Raw genomic sequence first — 22,558 nt, 5'->3', positions numbered from 1 at the left:
AAACAATATCAGCAGATGGCTTCATTATGATCGCAATTTAGATAATGAGTGCCATCAAATGATTCATGAATCCTCAGAAACCAGACCACAGATTTATGATGAATGATCATATTATATCTCCCAATATGTAATTTTGAAAATACAGTATATACCATAGAGGAGAAAATTAGGAAGATAGGGTCTTAATCTAGAATTAAATGCCAAAGATATAGAATCAAAATCAATCTGTTGGTGATTACAATTTTCTTTCAATCATTTGCACTGATGTTGGTTGAACAGTGTCTTGACATAACACCTTATGCTCAAGGGCAGTTGCATCAGTGCAAAAAGCCCCAGACCATATTAACTGATTAACCAATACTTGAAAGAGGTCCCTATGGTAAAAATGGTGTGATCCAGTGTCCTGATGTAACTGCCTTTCAACTCTGTTATAAGGATGATTCCCAGCTCCGCAAGATTAAGTTCATGTCTACCCACGAAATCACTACATGTGAATGCTGGTAAGCACCCATGCAAGTGCAATATTTGTCACATTCTCTGATTGTGATTGTAGTGATGCCCTCTAAGGAACCATTGATCAATGTTGAGAGAATCAAATTGAAATCAGCTGCCTTCCAGCAAGACGGCTTGTAGCAACTGCTCCATCAACAAGTTCTGCAAGGATGGAGTTTGCAAAAGGATGAGCAGGAAGAAGTGAATTATATATACTTGCTGAAATTGCCAAATGAAAGGATGTCAACACTTCTTCCCTCAAATGGTTTTGGTAATGATTCTGCATTTGTTTCCAAGTGCTATGCTATGTGCCTTACAAAGCAACTTTAGAAAGAAAATATGCAAAATTCTATCAATATAAAATGCATGCGGATAATGACCTGACTTATCCCACCCAGAAAGCATTTTAAGGAAATTAAGACTATGAATGATTTCGAAAAAAAAAATCTATCAACTTTTCTAAGAGCTACTACTAACTCATTATAAGGACAACTGTCATATGAACTTGTTTGAGCAGATATTTCATATCCATTGTATCACAACTCCAAAGTGTCCTCTAAATCCGTGGATCCTTGACTAGACCATAGTGTAAGGCTATTCAAACTGCTAATGCTGCCGGGTAATATTTAATACAGCTATCATTTTTTTCCAGAGCCAGGTTTTATAGTAATTTTTATGGGGTCGAAATCAACTATCCTTTCAATGCATAGAACAATTTCTAGATTCTTACAGAAAAAAGGGCTTTGATCAACTTGACATACTTGTTCTTGATTATAGAAGAACGACAACAATGTGAAATGAAAATGACAGAAGGAAACAGGGAAAAAAGGAAGTAGCAGTGACTCACAGGGAACATTGTAATTTATCACTTCCAACCAGATCAGAGACCTGCTGATAATAACATTTCTTTTATGACAAATTGGAGACATCTAAAATGGGTCTCCCCCGTCTTTTGCTATTGTGAAACTGATGAACCTGCAATTACACTTCCATGTCAAAATCTCTGTGACTGATTTGAAGGTGAAAGTGTATGAAATATCTATTCAAGTTGTACCAAATATTAACCTTTAGTCATCAGAATGCATATGCCCAATAAGTTAACATTATATCTGAGGTTCAGATAACTCTAGTTTGTAAGGTCTCTTTAAATCAAATACTACTGCAGTCGATTCAGGGGAAGTTGGCATTCTTCAAGCCACCTATCATCCAGCACGCATGCAAAACTAGGATGACCGGAAAAGGATAAGTCATCAACTGCCACTAGCCCTAGGTTTGAACTCATAATCCAGATGGTACGCCATACCACAACTAAAAGTAGTATCACCAATAATTGCCACACGAACACTCCCCGTCCTTGAAATGATGAAACCGCTTAACATCTCTGACAACTATCTCTCTGCCAACAGCCTTTGACATAAACATGATTGCGCTGTGGCAATCTCCACATATTCTCAAATTCTTAAGAACTCTGATAGTAGCTCCAGGAGGCAACTTTATTAGTCCAAAACCAACAGCCAGCTTCTCACTGTGAGTAGATAATGCATGTTCCTTTTGCTGGGGCTCCAAATCATGCAACACAAACTTGGTCACAGGAACATATCCCAGCTTTCTCATCTTAGCTCCAAGTGCTTCAAGGAACTGGTGTACTTCACACACTTCAGGGTGCATTGCATCATTGACAAGAAACACATGAACCTTATTTGCAACCTCAATCCAGCTGCATCCAGGTTCCTTTTTCACTCCACGATCCCTCATCAATTTTCTTACCAGTGCAGCATCCTCCCACCGTCCAACAGCTGAATAAATGTTGGACAAGAGGATATATGTTCCATCATGCTGAGGTATCATCTTAAGAAGCTTCTCAGCAGCATGAATTCCGAGATCCATGTCAGCATGAATTCGACAACCAGCAAGAACTGCTTCCCAAATGGATGAAGTAGGCTCAAAAGGCATTGAGTTTATCACATCCTTAGCTTCCCTTATTCGCCCAGATCGGCCTAACAAATCAATCAACCGGACATAATGGTCTTCCCCTGGCTTGATACCAAAATCACGCTCCATGGATTTGAAATACTGAAAGCCTTCATCTACCAAACCTGCATGGTTGCAGGCTGATAGGACTGTGAGGAAAGTGATCCGATCTGGATATATACCTTCCTCTATCATCTGGTCAAACAGGTCAATTGCTTCTATGCCATGTCCATGCTGTCCAAATGCTGCAATCATGGCATTCCAAGATACTGAGTCCACATTGGGCATCACAAGGAATACAAGGTGAGCTGCCTCAACAGCTCCACATTTAGCATACATCGTCAAAAGAGCATTTCCTGCCGAGTTGCTAGACTCATAACCTAAGCGGACAACCTGAGCATGGAGCTGTCCACCATGCCATAATGCCCCAAGCTCACCACATGCGGCAATTGCTCCTGCACATGTATAATCGCACGGCTTAAGACCCTGGGCCCTCATCCGATTAAATAGTTTCAAAGCTTCCTCTGCATGCCCATTATGCACAAATCCAGAGATCATCACCATCCATGCCAACTGATTCTTCTGGGGCATCTCCTTAAAAATCTCAAAAGCAACATCAATGTGCCCAGAATTTACATACCCCGATAATATGGCATTCCAAGAAACAGAATCCCTCAGCATAATTTCATCAAAAATCTTCTGTGCAACATCAACCTTTCCACATTTAGAGTACAGGGTGACCAACACATTCTTGACAGGCAGTGCCGACTCAGCACCAAATTTAGGCCCAGCTCGAATGATGTGTGCATGAACTGCCTTCCCATGAACGAACAACCCTGCGTTGGCGCAAGCACTGAGCACACTGGTGTACGTGAACTCATCAAGTGGGATACCTTGCAGAACCATTTTCCTAAACAATTCAAATGCTTGCAAGAACAGCCCGGCATGTACATACCCTGAAATCATCGCATTCCAAACAACATCAAATGAACCCCCCATCGACTCAAACACCAAGCGTGCTTCATTGATATGCCCCCTCCTAACATACCCAACAACCATTGTGGTCCACGTAAGCTCATCCCTCTCCTGCATTCCGTTAAACACCTCCCTAGCAGAGACTTCTGCCTCAGAGGACTCACATTTCATATAAACAGTGATAAGGGCATTCAAGACAGACACTGCATTCTCCACCCCTGACTTTGTCACGGCACAATGGAGCTGCTGGCATAGCATAATATTAAGTTCTACCATGGCTGCTGCAGCACTAAGGACAGCAGTGAAAGTGTAATTATCGGGACGGAAGCCATCGCTAAGCATGTTGCTAAAGAGGGAAACAGCGTCGGGCCCATCACAGGCGCGGGAGTAAGCTGAGATCATGGCGTTGTAGAAAACAGTGTCACGGAACGAGTTAGGAGTTTCGTCGAACAGGTGACGGGCGAGATCGAGGCGGCCGGCGGCAGAGTAAGCGGAGACGAGGGAGGTGCGGGCGAAGGCATCGGGAGGAACGGGGAAGGAGCTGAAGAGGTGGCGAGCGGAGAGGAGGTCGCCGGAGTTGGCATAGAGGTGGATGAGGCGGTTGAGGAGGTGGGAGCGGGGACGGAAGCCGGAGGCGAGGATTTGGGCGTGTACGGCGCGGAGAGAGCGGAGGAGGAGGGGGCAGGAGGGGTTGAAATGGGAGGCGAGGTTGTGGAGAAGGGTGGCGAAGTGGTTGGCGATCTTGGAGACGTTGGTTGGGTGGAGGGAGAGGGAGAGGGAGGAGGCATTACGCATTCCCGCCCGATTTCAAAAATCTAGTAGCTTACTATCCCTTTAGGTACGTTTGGTAACAATTTTAGATGAAATTTAATTTTTCTTTTCTTTTTCAAAAATGGAACGGAATTCATCTAATCATATTGTTTATTTTTTCTTAATTTACCTATGAGCTTCAATAAATATGTAATATATTTTAAGGATTAAGCAGCAAATAAATCCTAACATCATTATGGGATTTCATTGCGCACAACGTTGAAATTAATTGAAATCTCATTATCAGCAAATTCGATAGATCATAATTTTACATCAATTGAGGTGCAAGTTTTGGGGTAGTCTAATGTGGTGTTTAATTGGGAATAATTTCAACTAAGAAATGTTGAGAATCAACTTTCATTAACATATCAGAGTGGCGCAGCGGAAGCGTGGTGGGCCCATAACCCACAGGTCCCAGGATCGAAACCTGGCTCTGATATTAACGAGTAGCTTCCGCCTCCGCCTAAGCTTTTTTCTTTTAGACATTTGAGACAATAAATGTTAACATTTACTACGGCTTACTTCTGTCTGATACTATTAGCAGCATAATGCTTAAACTAATATAATACATAAACAAGCAGTTCCTAACAGAACATCTCATTCAACCAAACACAGAAAGCTACCACTACAAAGACAAAAGTAGAAGTAAGACAAGACAGGAAAAAAAAAAAGGACCAGCAAATCTTTCATCATCCCATGTAACTCCTCCTATCCAGCATCACTGCATCATCGTTCACCCTCCAAAAAGCATAGTTGAAGACCGTTAGTTGTGGGCAGAAGCAAATAGAACTCACTTTGATAGAGTTATAATTTGTCATATAATCCATGTTTACATGCATCACAGATCAACTGAATGTTTGGTTGCAAATAAAGCAACAGAGAGACCTTGCCGTATTCATTCTTTTTTCCATCAGATATTATCAGTAAAGATGCAAGGAGTAGAGTTTCTCACCTGCAGCATTAAGTGGACTTGTGAGATACCCACGTGAACTAGCCTCAAAGCTCAATTATCACCTTATCAACTAAGTAGAAAGTGACACTGGAGAAAGCCTGCACAAATATCACAGGCCATTTTAGTGATTCATCTGTCAACATAGCTGCCAAGAACGTCAAATGATTCTGTATAGATTATACAAGTGGAAATATAAAGTATGATAGAAAGTCTGCTACTAGTATCACATGAAGCATGAGTAATGGTGTTCTGGAACCACAGTTACCAATACTTTGGTACAGATTCTATAGCAATATAATGTGGTGATGAACTGATCACAAGGTAGAGAAAGCTCAAGATTCATACTTGGATCAGAATTGATGAGCACTGCGGTGCCGTCGAAGCTGCAGCTGCCTCCACTCTGCTTAGTCTTCTGCCAGTAGCTATTGAAAGCATAGGAAGAATGAGCCACAACATTATCAGGGTAATAGCAGCTCCCATTAGGCCTAATCTCCTCGCAATCTGCCCCTCCCTCGCCACAAGCGAAGTCCATTGCCTCTTGCAGATTCTCCTCTGGAACGGTTGGTTTTGCCACACACCACAACCCACCTCTCTGCTCCTCCCCTCGTCCTGGCGGAAGTGCCGGCGAGGCCGGCGGTGAGACCTGGCACGGCGGGGACATGGCGTTGAACGCATCGGGAGGGGAATCGGGTGCAAAAGAGAGGGTAGCATCAGGGGGTGGTGAGTCTAGTAAAGGAGGGGCCTTTGGTTGTCCAGATAAATGAGAAGGGAGTTGAAAACCTCGTGGCCTTGGGCTGGAGCTCAAGGAAGATAGCTTTCTGCTTATTGGTTTTGCTTCTTTCATCACTCTGATGTCCCTAAGCTTGGAAAAACCCAACCTTTGTAGAAATGTTATGTGTAAATCTGAGGAATGGGGATGTTGGTCTATTATAAATGCTGAGCTAGTCTCCTCTAGGAAGCTAACCAGAGGTTTGAGAGTGTCTTGAGGTAGTGTTGTCCTGGATTTGTGGAAGCACTCGGAGAAGGCAGCTGAGACTTTGATCTCCTCCACTAGACCCCACCTTACAAGAGAGTAGTACAGATTCCTAACACATGGCAGGACCAAGACCCATGAGAGTTCATGATCCGTGTTGCAGAGGATGCCTCTTCCTACTATAATGGTGGTGATTCTTTTGGATGGGAAGTGAGCTAAGACATGGGTTCTTAGCCAACCTTCTGCTGCTAATACATTGGAAGAGACCAAAGGTAGGTCTGCTTCACTCACCAAGACACCAATAGATGGTGAGCTCAGAGTAAGTGGTTTTGGTTCTTGGAGATGTACTAGCTCAAATGCTTCTTCTTGACCTGAAACTGAAACAGAGACATAAATAAAAAAAATGGAGTCAAAAAAAGGAACGAGTAGAAAGTTTTGTTGAGGAGAGAGATTACCAGCAAGACCCAGTAGAGGTAGAAGGGAGAGGAGGTAGAACCCCACCATCTTCTCTTACTCCTTGTAAGATGAAGGTGAAGGAGAAGTAAAACCCTGCCTTAAACCCTGGGAGGGAAGGGGGTACGAGGGGGTTGTGTGTATATAAGTGGAAGAGGAGGGACCTTTTTGTCAAATATGAGCTACGTTCTCATGGGGATAATGGGCTTTTATGTCTCTCTTTAGGTGAGATATTGGGAGATGTGCTTCTGAAACAAAGGACATGGCAGAGACAGAGGTGTGGGAAGTGTGCTCTGATGGCGACCAGATCAGAGAGCTCTGTGCCAGTATGAGGTGACTTTATTATCTCGTCTTAATAAATAAAAAAAGTTAATAAGACACTTATAAATCATCTATACTTTTCTCTATAACTTTGAACTTAATATCAAATTCAAATAAATAAATTTTGAATCTATATTTCGTTTATAAATTGGACATGAGGTTCGGATGCATTATAAGACATTTGTAGGCTCATATCATTCACTTCGAATGCTTGACTCTTGAGTAGTCTTTCCATTTGAAGACCTCTAGGGCTCTAAAACTGTCTATAACATTGGGCTAGCTTAAAAATCTTCTGAGGGATAGGATAGGGGCTGATATGTAAAACAGAAATTTTCTTACTTTTTCTATTTAAATTTTACTGTCCTTTTAAGCAGGGCAGGTTTGAATGTATTGAAAGCTACTGGCTGCGTTACTCGATGGTCAAGTAGCAGTCCTATTGCGTGACATCGACATGGCTGACCGGTCTAACAGTCCCAACTACTACATTTCCCCTTTGATCTTCTGTAGAAAAAGAAAAGGGTTGACGTGCTCTGTTTTCTTATGGTCGTCTCAATCTTCATCATGCAGTTCAAATAAAGCTTCGTGCAGTTCTTTCTCTATTCAGTCACTGATCCTGAGAGTTACGTGCAAGGGAAGCTATAGCCCCCGTAAAATTAAATGACATTTATAGTATGGACAGTAGTTGAACGTAATCCAACGCAAGAATATAATAACAGAACTTTATATAGTTACAAGAAAGACACAAAGATCCAATCATCTCTCAGGCTCTCCAGCGTATGAATGCAGAAATCCCACGCAAGTTATATTACTATGACCATTTTTTCTTTTTCTGTAAAGACTATGATCAAATTTGAGTACAAAGAATCGATATAAACTGTTATCTGCTTTGAGAATTTTATCTCTTGAATTGAAAATTTTCAGCCATTCCTTTTTTTCTTCCTTTAGAATTAGTTTCGTACATATCTGAGTAAAAAGAATTACATGGAGTGAGGAAAAAAATATAACTATCAAATAATGCTATCACAGACAACTCGACAAGAAACTCAAGCTTCCTATTCTCTCATGGAGCATGAGAATTCTTACTTCTATACGTCAAGTATAAATTCGACAGTGCCGCTTATTCTTTGTACAAAATATGGACCATCCAAAGAACTCAAATTTGTCCCAAATTTGGATCTTTCTAAATCATCTGCTTCACAGGGCACACTACTGCTCTGCAGCGGATAAGATCAGCTAAGCAACTGATTATATGTCGTAGAAGTAAATATTTGTATGCTCTATGATGATGAACTATCATCATCGGAATTATCCTCATTCCGATGTTGATACCTTTGGAGTACCGGCATAGAGGCGCTGGCGGAGATGCGGAATGATCTAGCAGACCCTATAAAAGTTCTCTCTTGCATTCTGCCCACATCCTTGCACACATGATCAAGTACTGATAAGAAGTCCCTCACAACCATGAATATCCTCAAAGGGTGGGCTTCCTCCTTTGCTGCATTCCCATGGAAATACTCTGTGATGTCTTTTACTAGCCCCAACGCCCTTTTCTCCTGTTCTCTAACGCGTTCAATCTCCCTTTCGGCCTCCTTGAGAAAATCCTTCATTGCCTCGAAGAACTTAGTACCTTGAGAGCATGACTTCTCGAGCTGCAAAATTGATTTGATTTTATCGAGCCCCATTGCTAGCTTGGAGACATAACTACTCAGGACATCAGAGTCCATTCCAGCTGCTTTCTTCACGTTGCCCAGCTCATTGCTCAGCCCCGCTACCATTTTTAAGCCTTGTTTCTTGAATTGCTCTTCCCCATTGTTGTTAGCAGAGTTTTCTATTGTTTGTTCAGAACCTGACCCTTCTGATCGGATGATTTCTTGGACGACGAAATGGAGCAGTGTCGTCTTACCATCGGTCCCTTTGACATCGGCAAGCTTTAGGAGGGTATCAAGCTTGAAGGCTTTCGCCTCACCCCTATTGGTTCCGACATTCATCCGGTTTCCTGTCCTCAGGACTGCTTCCAAGAGTTTTAGGAACAGTCTACTGCTTCTTAGATCCTCACAAGCTGCCTGAGTAACATGTTAGGAATATTAACTATGAGAACATTCTGAAGGAATCTAGCGATACAACAATTATATACAGGCATACACCACAGCATTTAGAGAGATATTAGGAAATTATTTTTTACCTCTAGAGTTTCAAAAGATTTTCTGAGATAATTGACTTCTGTCTCAAAATTGGCTCTGTATAGCATAGCGTCAACTCTCTTAAAGGCGAAAGGTATATCCAGCACAGCTTTTAGAAATCGCTCCGCTGAACCAAGCTTTGATAAATCTCCAGAATAGTCTCGAAGTTTTAGCTCCTCCTCTTTGGTAGGAGCCATCTTGACCAAAGTTTCCAAAAGCTCAGCCCCTAAACATTCAGGGTTGCCTGTTGCAGGAGAGCCAGAGATCAATACGACAGACTAATTCATAGAGTTTCATGCCAAATCTAGATGAATATAACTGCTACCAGCTAGACATTGGTTTCATAAAACCACGAGAAATAGATAACACTGTTTACCTGATAATTGCACAGAAGTGATTATCTATAATTCAAATCAATCTTTGCAGGCATAGAAGTGTCAATTGCAAACTGAACTTCTAAAACAGTCTAAACAACCAGAAATTCTGATGTTTCCTGTCACATATCGAATCTTGGTACCAACATTTAAGCCACACAAATAACTTGCCGTTCTATGACATGCCAAGCAAGTTCTTGATCTGCTGCGCAGTGGCAACAGTGTAAGCAGGATGTACAAAAATGACTGTAGAATCTGATAAATTAGGTCCTAGTGATCCTTGTCATAGAACTAATTCACTTATAATTATGAGTTGCAGATCACATTCAAAGTTTCGAACAATATTTTGAGCTAATTACATCATTATTTGAATGTAGCCAGTGAAAAACCAGATAGACAAGTTCTAGCATGATTTAGTGAATCAAAGATTCTGCTACATTGCAGAAGAAACTTCCAAAGATATGCATATTCTTGGTAGGCAGCATTTCTAATCTGGCTTTTGATTCCTTCCCTTTTCACCTTTGTGCTTTTCCTCCTTGTGAAGTTACATTTCTTGAAATGTCCTTTTAATTTCAGAAGCATCACAAAAAAGCAACATGCAACTTGTCCGATAAGTCATGTGATTTTCAATATTTGCATGTTATCATAACTCAAAAACTCTTTACGATGGAGTCATCCAACATCAGGAATCAAATGAGTAGAGGCTTAGGTTTTCATATGTTAGTACTTCTATACATTGCTTGCATTATGAATTGCAGTGGTGCCAGTTCAAGTTGGGCGAATATTTATAACGGAGATAAGAAGTTGCACATCTTGCCCTCCCTAGATGATCGCAATTCAGAGGAACATCATTCATTTGAATGCTGTTTATAAATCAATAAACAGTCAATCACCTAGGATGATGTTCAAAGTTCAAGACGATATCTCTAATTAAAAAGAGGACTAGAATAGAAACCAATATCTCAAGTTGGAAAGAGATATATAGTTGGTTGCAGTTTGAGTTCACACAATAAAGGAACAACTATACTTAATTCCATGGAAATTGGAGAGTCTTTAACACAAGCAAAAGATAGTTACTGTAAATATATGTACTAAAGACAGATAAAAAGCTAGATCGAAAGTAAAATTCTAATTTCGCAAGAAATAATTTGACAAAGGAATCATATCACAAAAACATATTTAATGTTGCATTAATGTGAAGGCAACTACTTACTTCTAAATTTTACCTCAATTAATCTCAAAGGAGGATTTTTATGGATGCTAATCCAAATAGGAAGTTTTAATGCCAAACTACATTAGGATGAAGAATAACAAGCAAGCCATTCAGAAAATAGAAATACTCACCATCTAAAAGTGCTTCAGCTACCTCCTCCCGAGTCACATTCAAAGCCCTCAGAAGAATTGCAATGTTCTGCGACTTCTTCGGGTCCAAAACTCTGTTCTCCTGCTTGAATGATGGAAGAACGGTTCTTCTGCTTGTTTCTCTAGGAAGAGAGGCTGTGTTGTTATTAACAAACAAAGTCTCAAACATATCCTCATTCAATCTGCCAAAAATAAGCCACTCGTTAAACAAACAAAAACAAGAATAGTATTTTTCATGATAGTTGCAATTTTTGTAATCTTACTGGAAAGAGCTAGACTTCATTTGGTCCCACACCATCGCCCGATCCGAACTCGCTCTGACCTTGTCCCAGTGCAGTGGCTTCAACCTGGGCTTCACGTCGCCATCCAAATTGTCATCTTTTGCATCAACTGGTTGCAAAGAAGAGCTGCCATCTTCATTTCTTGGCTTGGCATCAGCAACCGGCATATTGATCACTGGGAGAGGCTTCAGCAATCTCCGCCTTGAGGAAGAGGCTTCTAAAGGCGGCTCTTTTCTACCTTGATCAGCTAAGGGGGCCGGTGGTGGCAGCGGAGGCGGCGGTGGCAATTTGGTGAATCTACCCATTTTGGGAGGCAGCGGCGGGGGAGGGGGAGGAGGTGGTGGAGGCGGAGGTGGAGGTGGAGGCGGAGGCGGTGGGATCATTTGTTTGACATCAACCGAAAACCTTGTCCTTGGAGAAGTCCTTCGCGATCGAGGAGGAGGAGGAGGAGGTGGTGGAAGGGAACACGATTCTACGGCGGAAATGATCACCTCCTTCTCCGCGCTGCTCCGCCGCGAAACAGGACTACTCGGACTCCCACTCCACACAGACTCAACCGACCTCTGCGGCGTGTAAAACGTCTCCTCATCCGACGACGCCACCGGAGCCGCCGCCCGACGTGGCGGCGCCACTTCCGTCGTTGCCGCAAGCGGCGGCAGCGGCCTCAGCTCCGGACTCGGCTGGTGCATCTCCACCACCCGCTCCGTTCCCAGCTTCCGATATGGCGACCCATTGGCCGGCTCCATCGTACCGAGGTAGAGCAAATCGGCGCCGCGGCGCGACGCGCCGCCGCCTCCCCCAGCGAGCTTGCGCGGATCGGGTGGGCCACGTGTCCTCCGTCGGCGGCGATGGAGGAGGAAGCAGGACACGGAGAGCAGAAGCAATGCGGCGACAGCAGCTGAGGCACCGATGGCGGCTGCGGCGGCCGAATGATGGTTGGTGTTATGCCGCAATGAGGTGGAGACGGAGACATCCGCTTCGTTGGTTGGATTGTTTTGAGTTGGGGGAGCCTGGGGGAAGAAATTGTCCGGGGAAGCGGGAGGAGGAGGGTTGGAGAAGTCGTCTACTAGAGACGGGGGCGGAGTCCATTGGATCGGATACAGCGGCTCGTGCAGAATTCTGCGGCTCCTCTCTCCGCCGCCGTCCGATGGAGAACCGACAGCAGTGAACCAGAGAAGACACACCAATAGCAATTGGATCAGGGCTCTCATAACTTTGGTTAAATTTGGTGGCATTTGGGGTTTGTTTTGTCTCCCAGTAGATAGAGAGAAGAAGAAGAAGAAGAAGAAGAAGAAGAAGTCAAGAGAAGCTTCTCTGTCTTGGAGCAACGCAGGAGATCTGGAGATGAGGGGGGAGCTTGCACCGGCAAGCTGACGTCAGAAACATCGCTATCCTAACAAGAGGACACGTGGCAGGAATCTGCTTTCATCCCCGCTTTTACTTTTCCTTTGCTCTCCACTTCCTGTCATTCCTCTGATCGGATCTTGGGAATACTTTATCTGGGCCTCGTCCTACATCGCCATCACAAGGATCGGACGGTGCAGATCTCGTCCTATGTGCAGTTTACGGTGGGGGCCGGATAATATCTCGTTTTATTTACCTATTTGGTTCTTCTTTGCTTCACTTCGGGTCTTCTCTTTTGGCCGCTTTCGAGTTTTCTATTTCGCACGACAAGCATCTCTTTAGGCATCATCACGTGTACTAAAGTAGAACGTATAGCAAATGCACATTACATCGATGTGCCAAATGCACATTACATCAAGAGCGCTGCCATATGTGTATGATATTGGACTACTACAACGGTGGCATAAAAGTTGACGTTTATAAGGATCTCGCTGATATTGGCGAACGGGACGAAGAAAAAATAAAATAAAATAAAATAAAAGAGGAGCAGCGAAAGACTGTCGGTGTGCATTGCGTCCTTTTCTATTTATTTCTTCCCTTTCCTTGCAGTAAAAGACGTACGGCCTGACATAGCATGGCCCGCGCCGTGGTAGCGACGCTGATTCTACTACGTGCGTTGGTGACTGGACGCGGGCAGGACGGATGGAAGAATTAAAACTGTCCTTCGTTACATTAAGAATAGCGTCACTATTAGGCCACACATTGTGCATTCAATCTTTGGATTCTACCAATTTATTATCAATTTATAACATGGATTCGAACAAAAATTACTGTGTGTATCATCTTTCTTTTTTCTTTTTCTTTTTTTCAATTAGTATCACTGATTTAATATATTTTTTTTCTCTATTTTCTATTTTTGTTTATTTGAGAACTAAAGAAGAGGAGGGATAAATAACGCTCTTGTTTCAGGATTACAACCAAATCTTGCGGCCATCCCGACGGGCTAGCCAATATCACAGAGGCTGGTAGATCCTAGCAGAAATTATCAGAGGCTGATAGACATAGTTAAAGCCTCAGCTTTTATATCTCCTTTCATTTTGGCTTGATTAAAAGAAGGATCATCCAGCGGTATGTAGAGAAACCTCACAAGGGGTTCCAAGAAAATAAATGCCAACACTAAAAATAAAGACAAAATAAAGGTGGAAACAAATGGCCTTCAGAATGTAATCTTCCTTTCAATGTCCTGCCTGAGGGAAGAATGAAGTTGTTCTTTAAGCATCCTGCACAACCAGGATACTCTTTTTTCTCTCCTGCAGCAAATATCACAATTATTAACATTAAGCAAAAAGTAACCTCAGCAACATTGAAGATTATATCTACAGACCAAAAAGATATAGAGCCACCTAGCAGTAACCCTACTAAATTACAGAGGCAGCTGTTAATAGGTTTCTTAATTGGTCCACTAGGTCTTGTCATGACAGCCAGAAATACTCCAACAACAAAAAAGAAAGGCAAAACTTGCAAGGTAGATATTTTGGTCAAGTGCATTCTAATTACTTCCATCTGAACATGTCTGAGAGTGGATGAAGGAAAATTCTGTGCGTACAAAGATAATGAATCATGAAGGAAAGCAAGATAAATTATCTCCCACTGGTTTCAGTTCAGATTACCTGAGCAAGCTTGCGGTCCTTATTTAACTTCTGAGACCGTCCTTTCTCATCTTCTGACCTAGAAATCCTCTGCATAAAAAAATTTAACGAGTTAGCAAAACACATACAGAATCGAAGGACATTAATGTCCTTCGTTTCAAAGAAAAAGAACACAAATTAAGTATTCATCGAGCAGCATATTTTATGTATATATAAGCATAGAATAAAAAAAAATTGCATATAATACCCTGGCTTTAAATGAAATTATAGTACCCTACATTTTTACTATTTATAAATCAAGCTTTATGATTTAGTAAATATATGCAAAAAAAACATCCTGCCGTTAAATCAGTTAGTTAAGCTTAATTAAATCTCTGAATTAAATTAACTATACTAGAAAATTATCAAAATACCCTCAACCAAGTTATACTAAAAATATTTTAGTCATTTTAAAAATAAAATATCTCTACTTAACAAAATTTTCACGGTGTTAATTTAAATGTAACCTAGAGTATTTTCAGCACATATTCGCTAAATCAAATGACTCGATTTATAAATAGTAAAAATGTAGAGTGTAAATCATAATTACGTTATAAAGCAGAGAATTATATATAAATTTTCCTAGAATAAAAGCACAGCTCCAGCAACTCACCTTCTCTTTGTTGGACAGACCTTCTGTTTTATCCAGAGCAAAGTCAAAAATATCATGCAGTAATTCGTTCTCCTGTAAAAACAAATTACTTTGGGTCAGTACTGTTCATCTTATCATGGAATTCAAATAATCATCATCTCTAATGGGAACGAAATAATCTATGGACTGATCAAAAGATCCATTCAATTGACTAAAATTCATTACTTGAACAAAAATAGATCTTAGAGAAAACAGTAATATCAGATAATATATTAGATATGTGACCTGTGCATGCTTGAGAAATCCTTTTCTAAGGAAGCGCCTCAAAAAGTTCAACTGGTGAAATAACCAAATAAGATAGTTAGAAAATGCTCTGTGAGCAGCATCCTTGAATGGTACAAAAAGTAGACTTAAAAGAAACTCATGCATTACCCTTATCAAGTCCGTCCATGATGAGACCTTCAACATGGCATGCTTGCTTGATACCTTAACTGATGCTTCTGGGCACTCACCGAACTGGAAAAGAAACCAGCTAAAATAAGAAAAAGGAAGTCCAGAACAAACAATGAGAAATATGATACATATATCGTCCGGAAAAAAAAATAGCAAACCTTGATAAAGTCCCAAATTTTTTGAAACAAGTCTCTCTGGTCGTTAAGATTTTTCTTGTCAGCCCCCTTGCCACCAGCCTCCACAGAAAGACTATTCACTTGACCAGATATTTTTGCCTTCAATGACTGCATATACAAGAAAACTTGGCGCTTAGAACCCTTGTCCAAGTTATCACTGTCACTCTCTTCACCACAGGATACATCCAGTATCCCTAACTCAAAGCATAGAGCTATTGCTTCACCAGCAGCAATACGAACTGCACGATCATTGGATTCTAGCAGGGTGGAGAGAAATGAGACCGATCTGAACAATATTGAGATGATTATAAAGTTATAAATTTTCCAGGATGGCAACAGTAGCAAGAAAAATAATAGCAACGATTAGAAAAATGACAAAATGGTCCACTATCAAGTAACTATATAATGATAAAACAGAGATTTTCCACTTACTCCTTCCAAGTATCAGGATTAATTCTCCAAGTACCAATAGTTGTTAAAAGAAATGACCACGCAGATACTGCAACTGCCAATACAGCAGGTGAAGGTCTTTTCGCAGATGCAACCTGAATGTAAAACAAAGGCAAATTTTAGACAAGTACGAGATGAAATAGTCTTAAGTTGAAAAGCGGAAGTGTTGGCAAAGTGGAATATACATATACATATATATACGTAAATAATTTCTAGATATATCTGATAACTGATTTCTCAATGATTGTGAATGACTCATACAAAAAAGATAGCATATGTTACGTACATTAGAACCTGATTTGGGATGAATCACCTCCCACATGGCCTTCAAGGATACCTCTGTTTCAGCTTGATCATTTGCCCCAATGAAAGTAATGGTAGCTAAGCAATCCAAGACCTGCAGTCGATTGGATGACTCTAAATTTCTAATATCAGCAGGAAAATAATTACAAAGAAAACAAGTAAGAAAACTATAACATACACATGATACTTTAGATGCATCAGATCCAGATAGAAGCACCCGAGAAAGGTGCGGAACGGAGTCTTCCATTATTTCCCGTGCACTGCTTCCAGTGCCAACAGTAATGGCCAATAACCCTTCAAATGAGACAGTCACAAAATAAGGACAAGACAGAAATTGAGGAACACGAAATGGGACAAGATAGAAGGTATACCAATAGCACGAGAAGCTAAGCAGGCCTCCTTTGTAGATCCTCGCTTCATCGAGTTGATGCATTGATGCAATAATGTAGCACATCTGTCCATAGAGAAACCGAAGTATAAGAAACATATGAAGACATCCATTATTAATATAATGCAAAACGATCGGATAGGTTGCATCCCACAGAAGAACATACTGATCTTTATTTATATAGACTGAGGACATAACAAATAGAAATCTGACGAAATAAAGAATGCCTGCCAAAGTGGGATTTAGGAAAGGCAACATGAATTCCTCCCTATAGATTTCCACCAGCCAAATAAATTGCAGAACCACACAATTATAAAACCTTGTAGTAAGTAGAGAATGAATCTGGCACTAATTGTAAGCATGAACCACAATTGTGCATGAGTGGACAATTAACAAAAGGTAGCCAAACTACTATATCGGCTGATTGTATGGAAGCACAAGAATGAATATTGACCTCTTGCATCAATTAAGACAAAATCCTATTTGGGCAACTGGATAAGTCCTTTACTACATGCAGTTTCTCAATTTTTGAACTAGAACTATCCCTTTAAACACATAAAAAGATATTGATTACAGGAAATCTACTATTATGATAGCTGTCTGGCAGGCCTTCTAAATGCCTTTCATGTACTTAATAAGTCAATCACGATGCAGCTAGATAATTTAATAAGACATCTTTGTCATGAACGAATTATGGGAGCTAGTTGTGTAAGACTAACTTACTTGTTCTCCACAAATGAAAGAAGGACAGTATTCTCAAATGCATCAACAAGGCCAGCCAAAGCTGTTTCTCTTGTGGATCCTCTGTGTCAAAGAAGGAACAAGATGTTGTAATTTAGTAGCGCAAAATCAGTGAATTTGAATTTATGATCAAACCATATTCAAAAATATCCTCAAAATACATCAAAAAAAGATGTAATAAGTACAAGAAAATTCTAAGAAAGATAATCACAGCAATTAATTGTGAAAGAGGACAATGATGATAAAATCAAAAGTCTCTTCGCCATATCTTAGAAACAGATTTTTCTATCTTTGGCTCTTTAGATTTGCAACAAGATCAGAGCTTTATATCCTATCATGCAAAATAAAGAAAGAAGCAAATAGGGAACATAGGATTTCAAATAACTAACGAACAATATTCTGAATCTGCAAGAGACTTTGGCAAGTTATATACTTGCCAAAAACTCCAGGATCATAGACAAAGGATAATCTATTATTGATCACAATTATCATTAAACAGCTAATACAGTTTTAAACTCTTACAATAAGATGTACATACTAACAAATGCAAACGACTCAAACTGAAAGCTAAGAGATGAGAATTTTCTACATGGATGTTATGAACTTCAAATTATCAGTACTTGATCTAAACAAGCACAGTTTTGGTAAGCAAGTGGAACCAAGAAACTTTTGATAGATTCAAAACTCTAAGGACGCAAATTCTGAAGAAACTACAGATTCACCGCAATCTATTTTATGACAAGAATGAGTTCTCATCTCTCACCCCAGGAACTGACCCTTTCAAAGGGGACACCATTGATTTATAGATTACATAAGCTTTCCTGACCAAAGCAGCCACACATGTAGTGGCAGATGAAACAAAGGAATAATAAAATCTAAGAAAAAAACACAGATGCATTGAAGAAGCATTAAGTGCTGGACGGGATTATTCAACAATCCAAGGATATCATGATAACTCATAACCTCAATAAGTATCAGGAATAACCTCTGCAACATTCTCCTGCAACTTCTACGTTTTCTGTTTTGTCTTTCTCCATGGCATGTAGTGCAGATTACACACCCTTCTTCTTCATACAAAAGGCCAAGGGATTATCCATTTCATATATGTCCTTCATCACTAATTAAATGCATAATTTTATAATTTGCACTAGTAGGAATTATGCACTTTCTCGTAGTGCCAACGTCCTAACTCACATACTGCTTGATCCAAGTCCCTAACTGTTCCTAGCTCTTTCAACATGAGATCCTATGTAAGATCACGAATCACATTCCGAAGTCGACGTAACTGACCTCATCAAAACTATCATTCATTGGGAGGACAAAGAAAAGAATTTCCGAAACAATTTAAACTATCTCAACAAACTTCGTATATAGAATATGCTTTATGCATTCGCCGAACACCCAAGGAATGGTTTTTATGCAATATAAACCAAAAAAAATTGACAGCTCCAACAAATCAAAGAAGGAACAATAAGATACCTCTTCTCATAGAGAGCATCGATGTACTTCTCTAGTACAAACTCCTGGGAGTTGACGATCTCCGTATCGTGCGCCAGCGTTAGGTCAGACAAATTAGTCGAAACAGAGCTCACGCTATCAGCATCACTGCTATCAAGCTGTTCCACAGCAGCCTTGCGACGGCTGCCTGCGTCATAAATATCCCCAGATAAAACAAAACGTCATGTTTCTTATCTTTTTCTAATGAAAAGATCCTAGAACTCCGAAACTCAAGCAATTTCACCAAAGCCAGATCAAGAAAAACAATTTTACCCAAAAAAAAAAAATCCGACGATAGAGATCCCTTTTTAGCAACATCTCAATTCTAACAAGAAAATAACCAACAAAAAGATTGAATCTCTCGGCTAGAACACCATCAACCCAAATCCAACCGATCCAAAGAAAAGAAAAAAGCAAATCCACTTACTCCTTCCCATCGCGAGAGCTGTCAAAAACGCCCAAACTCAAGATCTGGGGCGATGAATCCGAAACGAAACGTTACAAAAACGAGAGCTACAAAGGGAGACGGCGGCGGCTGAGAGATCAGGAATCGAGGAAGAGCTCACGGCGAAGAATCGATCGGAGCAGCGCAGACCCATGTGGGGTTGGAGAGGGATCGAGAAGAGGAGGTGGAAGCCGAGTTGGAGAATGAGACGGAGAGAGATGAAAAACGAACGAGAGGCAGAGGTTTGAGACGGCGTACAGCCTTTGAAACGGTGCGGCTCGGAAAAAAGAACGAATAAAATTAATTGCAAATAAAACCCTAAGCCGACTCAAAATACGATATCAGGACGGCTTTTTACTCAACCGCGTAAGAGGTCATCATCCGTTCGATATGGCTGATGGATCACGATTCACAAAATAATTGATGAGAGATAACGATATATATGACGTATTTCTGAGACAAGAGAAAGCATGGCAAAAAAGAAAAGGTATATTCGCAAATTACCCCCGCACTAAGTTTGAATACCACGAATTAGTCCTTCATTAAGGGATTTGAGTTTTTAATCCAAGTTTTATATTAAAAATGTCAAATTCTTCACGTACTTAGCATATCTTAAATTCAACACTCATAACCCGTATCTATTTCGTTTTCGATTAATTATCCCCGTTTTGTTTTTATGTATAATATACCTAAAGCAACCGGAAAACAAGAAAATATATTTGTGAATCTAAAAAGGTGGTTTAGAAGGAAGGAAAGAAAAAAATATATATGTCACGTGTGATGATAGTGATCTATTTTGACTTGGCATTATGATGCATATTAAGTTTTCTGACAGCCTATTAGCTGGAAGAATTATCTCATGAACTTGAATAATTTAAAAGAGGGCAAAAATGCATTAGATGTATGTAAATTAATCTAATACTAAGCATCCCAGGCTAACTCAACAAGAAAGTTATTAAGTCCATAGATGAAGTTAAATGGGTTAATCTTGCAAGTGGAAGTGGCCAATCGAGGCCAAATCCGAGGAAGAAAATGTCCATTGAGTACTATTTAACTTATGTGTAAGGACTCATTTCTAATATATAAACTTTCATAGAGGTTTATTGAAACAGAGTTTAAAGTTACTGAGGTAAGTTGTGGATTTACGTGAAGCGCGTCGTTCCTTCTTCGGCATCCTCGAGGAACCATTTACAGAATATTCCATTTCAAGACTGTGTGCTGAATGTTCTTGAAAACCGTGGGACCCTAGGGTTTTGGACGAATCCTGGTCCTGGTCCATTTTAATTGACTAAAAAGTTAGGTCGAACCAGAGTCGGATCTTTACCCGTATTCGACTCCGAATTAAACTTAGCAAACTCAAACACAAAGTGACGATGCAAAAGTAAGTTGAATACAAGCTGAGTGAAATTAGGCATCATTTATTCCTCTTTATTATTCTAAAAATAGTGTTTACTTCTATTTTAAAATAAGAGTGTTATTATTATCTTTAATGTAATATAAATTTAAAGAAAAATAAAAGGATTATAAAATTATTAAAAATATTCTTTAATTTGATGGAATAAATATTATGAGTAAATTAATAATTAATCAGTGTGTTGGTATAAGATATAATTTTGATAATAAGAAAAAAATTACTCCTGAACTAGGACTTAAGCCAAACAACGAGATAGATTAACAGACCTAACTTACAAGCTACAGAGTTAAACATAGCTTGCTTAGTCCAATTGCCCAACATAATACTCCCAAGAAAACGTTTTCATTAAAAGTATTTTCAACATTTAATAGGAAAAATAATTATAGACGACCAAACTTTTAGCAAGATGGGCTTAGCTACTGTACGGCGGGCCTAAAACTAAGCCTTAACTAATTCTGGCCTGGCCCGGCCCAATTCGTTGACTTTGAAGTAAATTGCATCATCTCTGGAGAAAGATGTTGGGAAAAATAGTGAAAAAATAGAAGAGAAAAAAGAAGAGAAAAGAAGGGAAAAGCAAGGATGCCTATTAAATCTCAACATTATTATTTGACAGAATTATTCATATAAAATGAACTAATTATGTTGTAGTCTCTTTTATCCTGTCCGTATGACTATAATGGCACTGAGTATAGGCCTAATTTTTTGAAGTTGCTTTTAAGAGGATTTGAAATTTCCTATAAGTTGCCGACCTGTCAGCATCTTATTTTTTGAAGTTGCTGACCAATTTCGTATTTAAGTTTAAAAATAAATTGAATGTATAAAAATATAAAGAACAGAGTAAAATAATCAAAAATTCAAATTCTGTAATTGAAAAAAGAGTTGTACTACATGCATCTTGCTATATCCCAATGTTAAAAATAAGATAAAGGATCCAATGACAAGACAACCCTTGACTCTACCCCGATGGAAAGTCTTTGATGGAGTGTAACGAAGCATGGAAGTTTTGAGGCCTGAGTACTTGGGTCTTACCCATTGCATCGCGTCCTTCATTAATTTATGTTTGAAGAGGGTCGTCAGTGGAAGGTTATGAAAACTCTAGAGTTGTGAGGATTTGGGTCTGACATCTTCCACATGGTTTCAGCCATTGGCACCAACTAAGTCTTTGCAGAGCTAAAAATATAATAGCAATGCTTGGTTCGTGTATAGAGTTCATTTGTTGGGGTCCCCCTCAATTGAGTCAATTCCTCTCTCTCTCTCTCTCTCTCTCTCTCTCTCTCTCTCTTCCCCCCTTTTGGCGTTCTGGTTCCAAAGTTGACAAGGACGGGTGGTTGCTAAGCCATTAACCTTTAGCCCAGCTTGCAAAAAAGATCCAAGACTTTGACCAAGAACTGAAGATAAGCACTGGGAAAGTCTATCTCTCTCTCTCTTTCTTTCTTTCTGCAAATGTTTACTGGTCTGATCAACTGGTCTCTCCTCTACTTCGAGATGGTTGCAGTTTTGTTTAGCCGCTGTTAGAACGCATGGTATATACTGTTGGTGTTTAATGTTATGGTATCAAAAGCTAGTTTTTTTCTTATCTGATATGGTGTCAGAGTTAAATTTTTCTAGAGGTTATGATTCATTTGTTTAACAATATTAACCCCAATTAATTAACTACGTTCTGCACCCAAAAATAGTAAATCAGAACAAGTTCTTCTACTTCCAATGACCAACAAGTATCAAATGTTAACCTAATGTACTTCTGAATGGGTTGACATTAAGCCAGAGTGGGGACCATTTAACTCAAAAATGATTAAACTTGGAACTGCACCAATAAATCAAGGTCTTGATAAGAGTCCAGTACTATAATCCACACACACACACACACACAAATAAGAAGAAAAAAAAGGGGGGGGGCACAAATTGGGTGTCACTGCTCAGTGC

The 22,558-nt window shown here is 40.0% G+C and overlaps 4 protein-coding genes and 1 non-coding gene across 6 annotated transcripts; 1 reads left to right on the top strand and 4 right to left on the bottom strand.

Annotated features, from left to right (window-relative positions):
• Nucleotides 1–125: 125 nt before the first annotated feature.
• LOC140778578 (pentatricopeptide repeat-containing protein At1g25360) lies at nt 126–4,276 on the bottom strand. Its single transcript, XM_073123370.1, has 3 exons — nt 1,558–4,276; nt 1,340–1,467; nt 126–654 (listed from the first exon to the last, which is right to left on the bottom strand). The coding sequence occupies exon 1, from the start codon at nt 4,231–4,233 to the stop codon at nt 1,813–1,815; it is 2,421 nt and encodes an 806-aa protein (XP_072979471.1). The 5' UTR covers nt 4,234–4,276; the 3' UTR covers nt 126–654; nt 1,340–1,467; nt 1,558–1,812.
• A 339-nt stretch (nt 4,277–4,615) lies between these two features.
• On the top strand, nt 4,616–4,687 carry TRNAM-CAU (transfer RNA methionine (anticodon CAU)). The gene has a single exon. It is a non-coding gene; the product is annotated as a tRNA-Met (tRNA).
• A 74-nt stretch (nt 4,688–4,761) lies between these two features.
• LOC140779794 (glucan endo-1,3-beta-glucosidase 12) lies at nt 4,762–6,866 on the bottom strand. 2 transcript variants are annotated; one of them, XM_073125062.1, is made up of 4 exons: nt 6,629–6,866; nt 5,546–6,544; nt 5,201–5,298; nt 4,762–4,986 (listed from the first exon to the last, which is right to left on the bottom strand). In XM_073125062.1, the coding sequence occupies exons 1-3, from the start codon at nt 6,675–6,677 to the stop codon at nt 5,267–5,269; spliced, it is 1,080 nt and encodes a 359-aa protein (XP_072981163.1). In that variant the 5' UTR covers nt 6,678–6,866; the 3' UTR covers nt 4,762–4,986; nt 5,201–5,266. The 2 variants fall into 2 exon arrangements, with proteins under 2 accessions (XP_072981163.1, XP_072981162.1); XM_073125061.1 differs by having other exon boundaries at nt 5,546–6,550; nt 6,629–6,862.
• A 988-nt stretch (nt 6,867–7,854) lies between these two features.
• Nucleotides 7,855–13,067, bottom strand: LOC140779793 (formin-like protein 8). The gene is made up of 4 exons (XM_073125060.1): nt 11,127–13,067; nt 10,846–11,045; nt 9,130–9,371; nt 7,855–9,010 (listed from the first exon to the last, which is right to left on the bottom strand). Exons 1-4 carry the CDS (start codon nt 12,377–12,379, stop codon nt 8,225–8,227), a joined length of 2,481 nt encoding a protein of 826 aa, XP_072981161.1. The 5' UTR covers nt 12,380–13,067; the 3' UTR covers nt 7,855–8,224.
• A 483-nt stretch (nt 13,068–13,550) lies between these two features.
• LOC140779459 (uncharacterized) lies at nt 13,551–19,509 on the bottom strand. Its single transcript, XM_073124525.1, has 13 exons — nt 19,204–19,509; nt 18,759–18,924; nt 17,262–17,342; nt 16,522–16,604; nt 16,329–16,444; nt 16,134–16,244; nt 15,830–15,942; nt 15,380–15,683; nt 15,201–15,284; nt 15,054–15,104; nt 14,790–14,861; nt 14,159–14,227; nt 13,551–13,798 (listed from the first exon to the last, which is right to left on the bottom strand). Exons 1-13 carry the CDS (start codon nt 19,211–19,213, stop codon nt 13,760–13,762), a joined length of 1,299 nt encoding a protein of 432 aa, XP_072980626.1. The 5' UTR covers nt 19,214–19,509; the 3' UTR covers nt 13,551–13,759.
• Between the last annotated feature and the right edge of the window lie 3,049 nt (nt 19,510–22,558).

This window comes from Typha angustifolia, chromosome 15 (genome assembly GCF_048772165.1).
Source record: "Typha angustifolia cultivar Huaian chromosome 15, ASM4877216v1, whole genome shotgun sequence".
Classification (NCBI taxonomy): domain Eukaryota; kingdom Viridiplantae; phylum Streptophyta; class Magnoliopsida; order Poales; family Typhaceae; genus Typha; species Typha angustifolia.
Note: the sequence above shows the minus strand (reverse complement) of the source record. Positions and strands in the feature narration are given on the sequence as shown.

Excerpts from the sequence above, each read along its gene's own strand:
- LOC140779794 (XM_073125061.1), bottom strand. The coding sequence starts at position 6,677 with ATGGTGGGGTTCTACCTCCTCTCCCTTCTACCTCTACTGGGTCTTGCT. Across the intron at positions 6,551-6,628 it reads ACCTCTACTGGGTCTTGCTG|TTTCAGGTCAAGAAGAAGCA; the intron begins GTAATCTCTCTC and ends TCTCTGTTTCAG. Across the intron at positions 5,299-5,545 it reads GCTCATCAATTCTGATCCAA|GCTTTCTCCAGTGTCACTTT; the intron begins GTATGAATCTTG and ends ATATTTGTGCAG.
- LOC140778578 (XM_073123370.1), bottom strand. The coding sequence starts at position 4,233 with ATGCGTAATGCCTCCTCCCTCTCCCTCTCCCTCCACCCAACCAACGTC.
- LOC140779793 (XM_073125060.1), bottom strand. The coding sequence starts at position 12,379 with ATGCCACCAAATTTAACCAAAGTTATGAGAGCCCTGATCCAATTGCTA. Across the intron at positions 11,046-11,126 it reads ATGAAGTCTAGCTCTTTCCA|ATTGAATGAGGATATGTTTG; the intron begins GTAAGATTACAA and ends TATTTTTGGCAG. Across the intron at positions 9,372-10,845 it reads AGCTGAAGCACTTTTAGATG|GCAACCCTGAATGTTTAGGG; the intron begins GTGAGTATTTCT and ends CTCCTGCAACAG.
- LOC140779459 (XM_073124525.1), bottom strand. Across the intron at positions 16,605-17,261 it reads CTTTCATTTGTGGAGAACAA|ATGTGCTACATTATTGCATC; the intron begins GTAAGTTAGTCT and ends CTCTATGGACAG. Across the intron at positions 15,105-15,200 it reads CATGGACGGACTTGATAAGG|TTGAACTTTTTGAGGCGCTT; the intron begins GTAATGCATGAG and ends TTATTTCACCAG.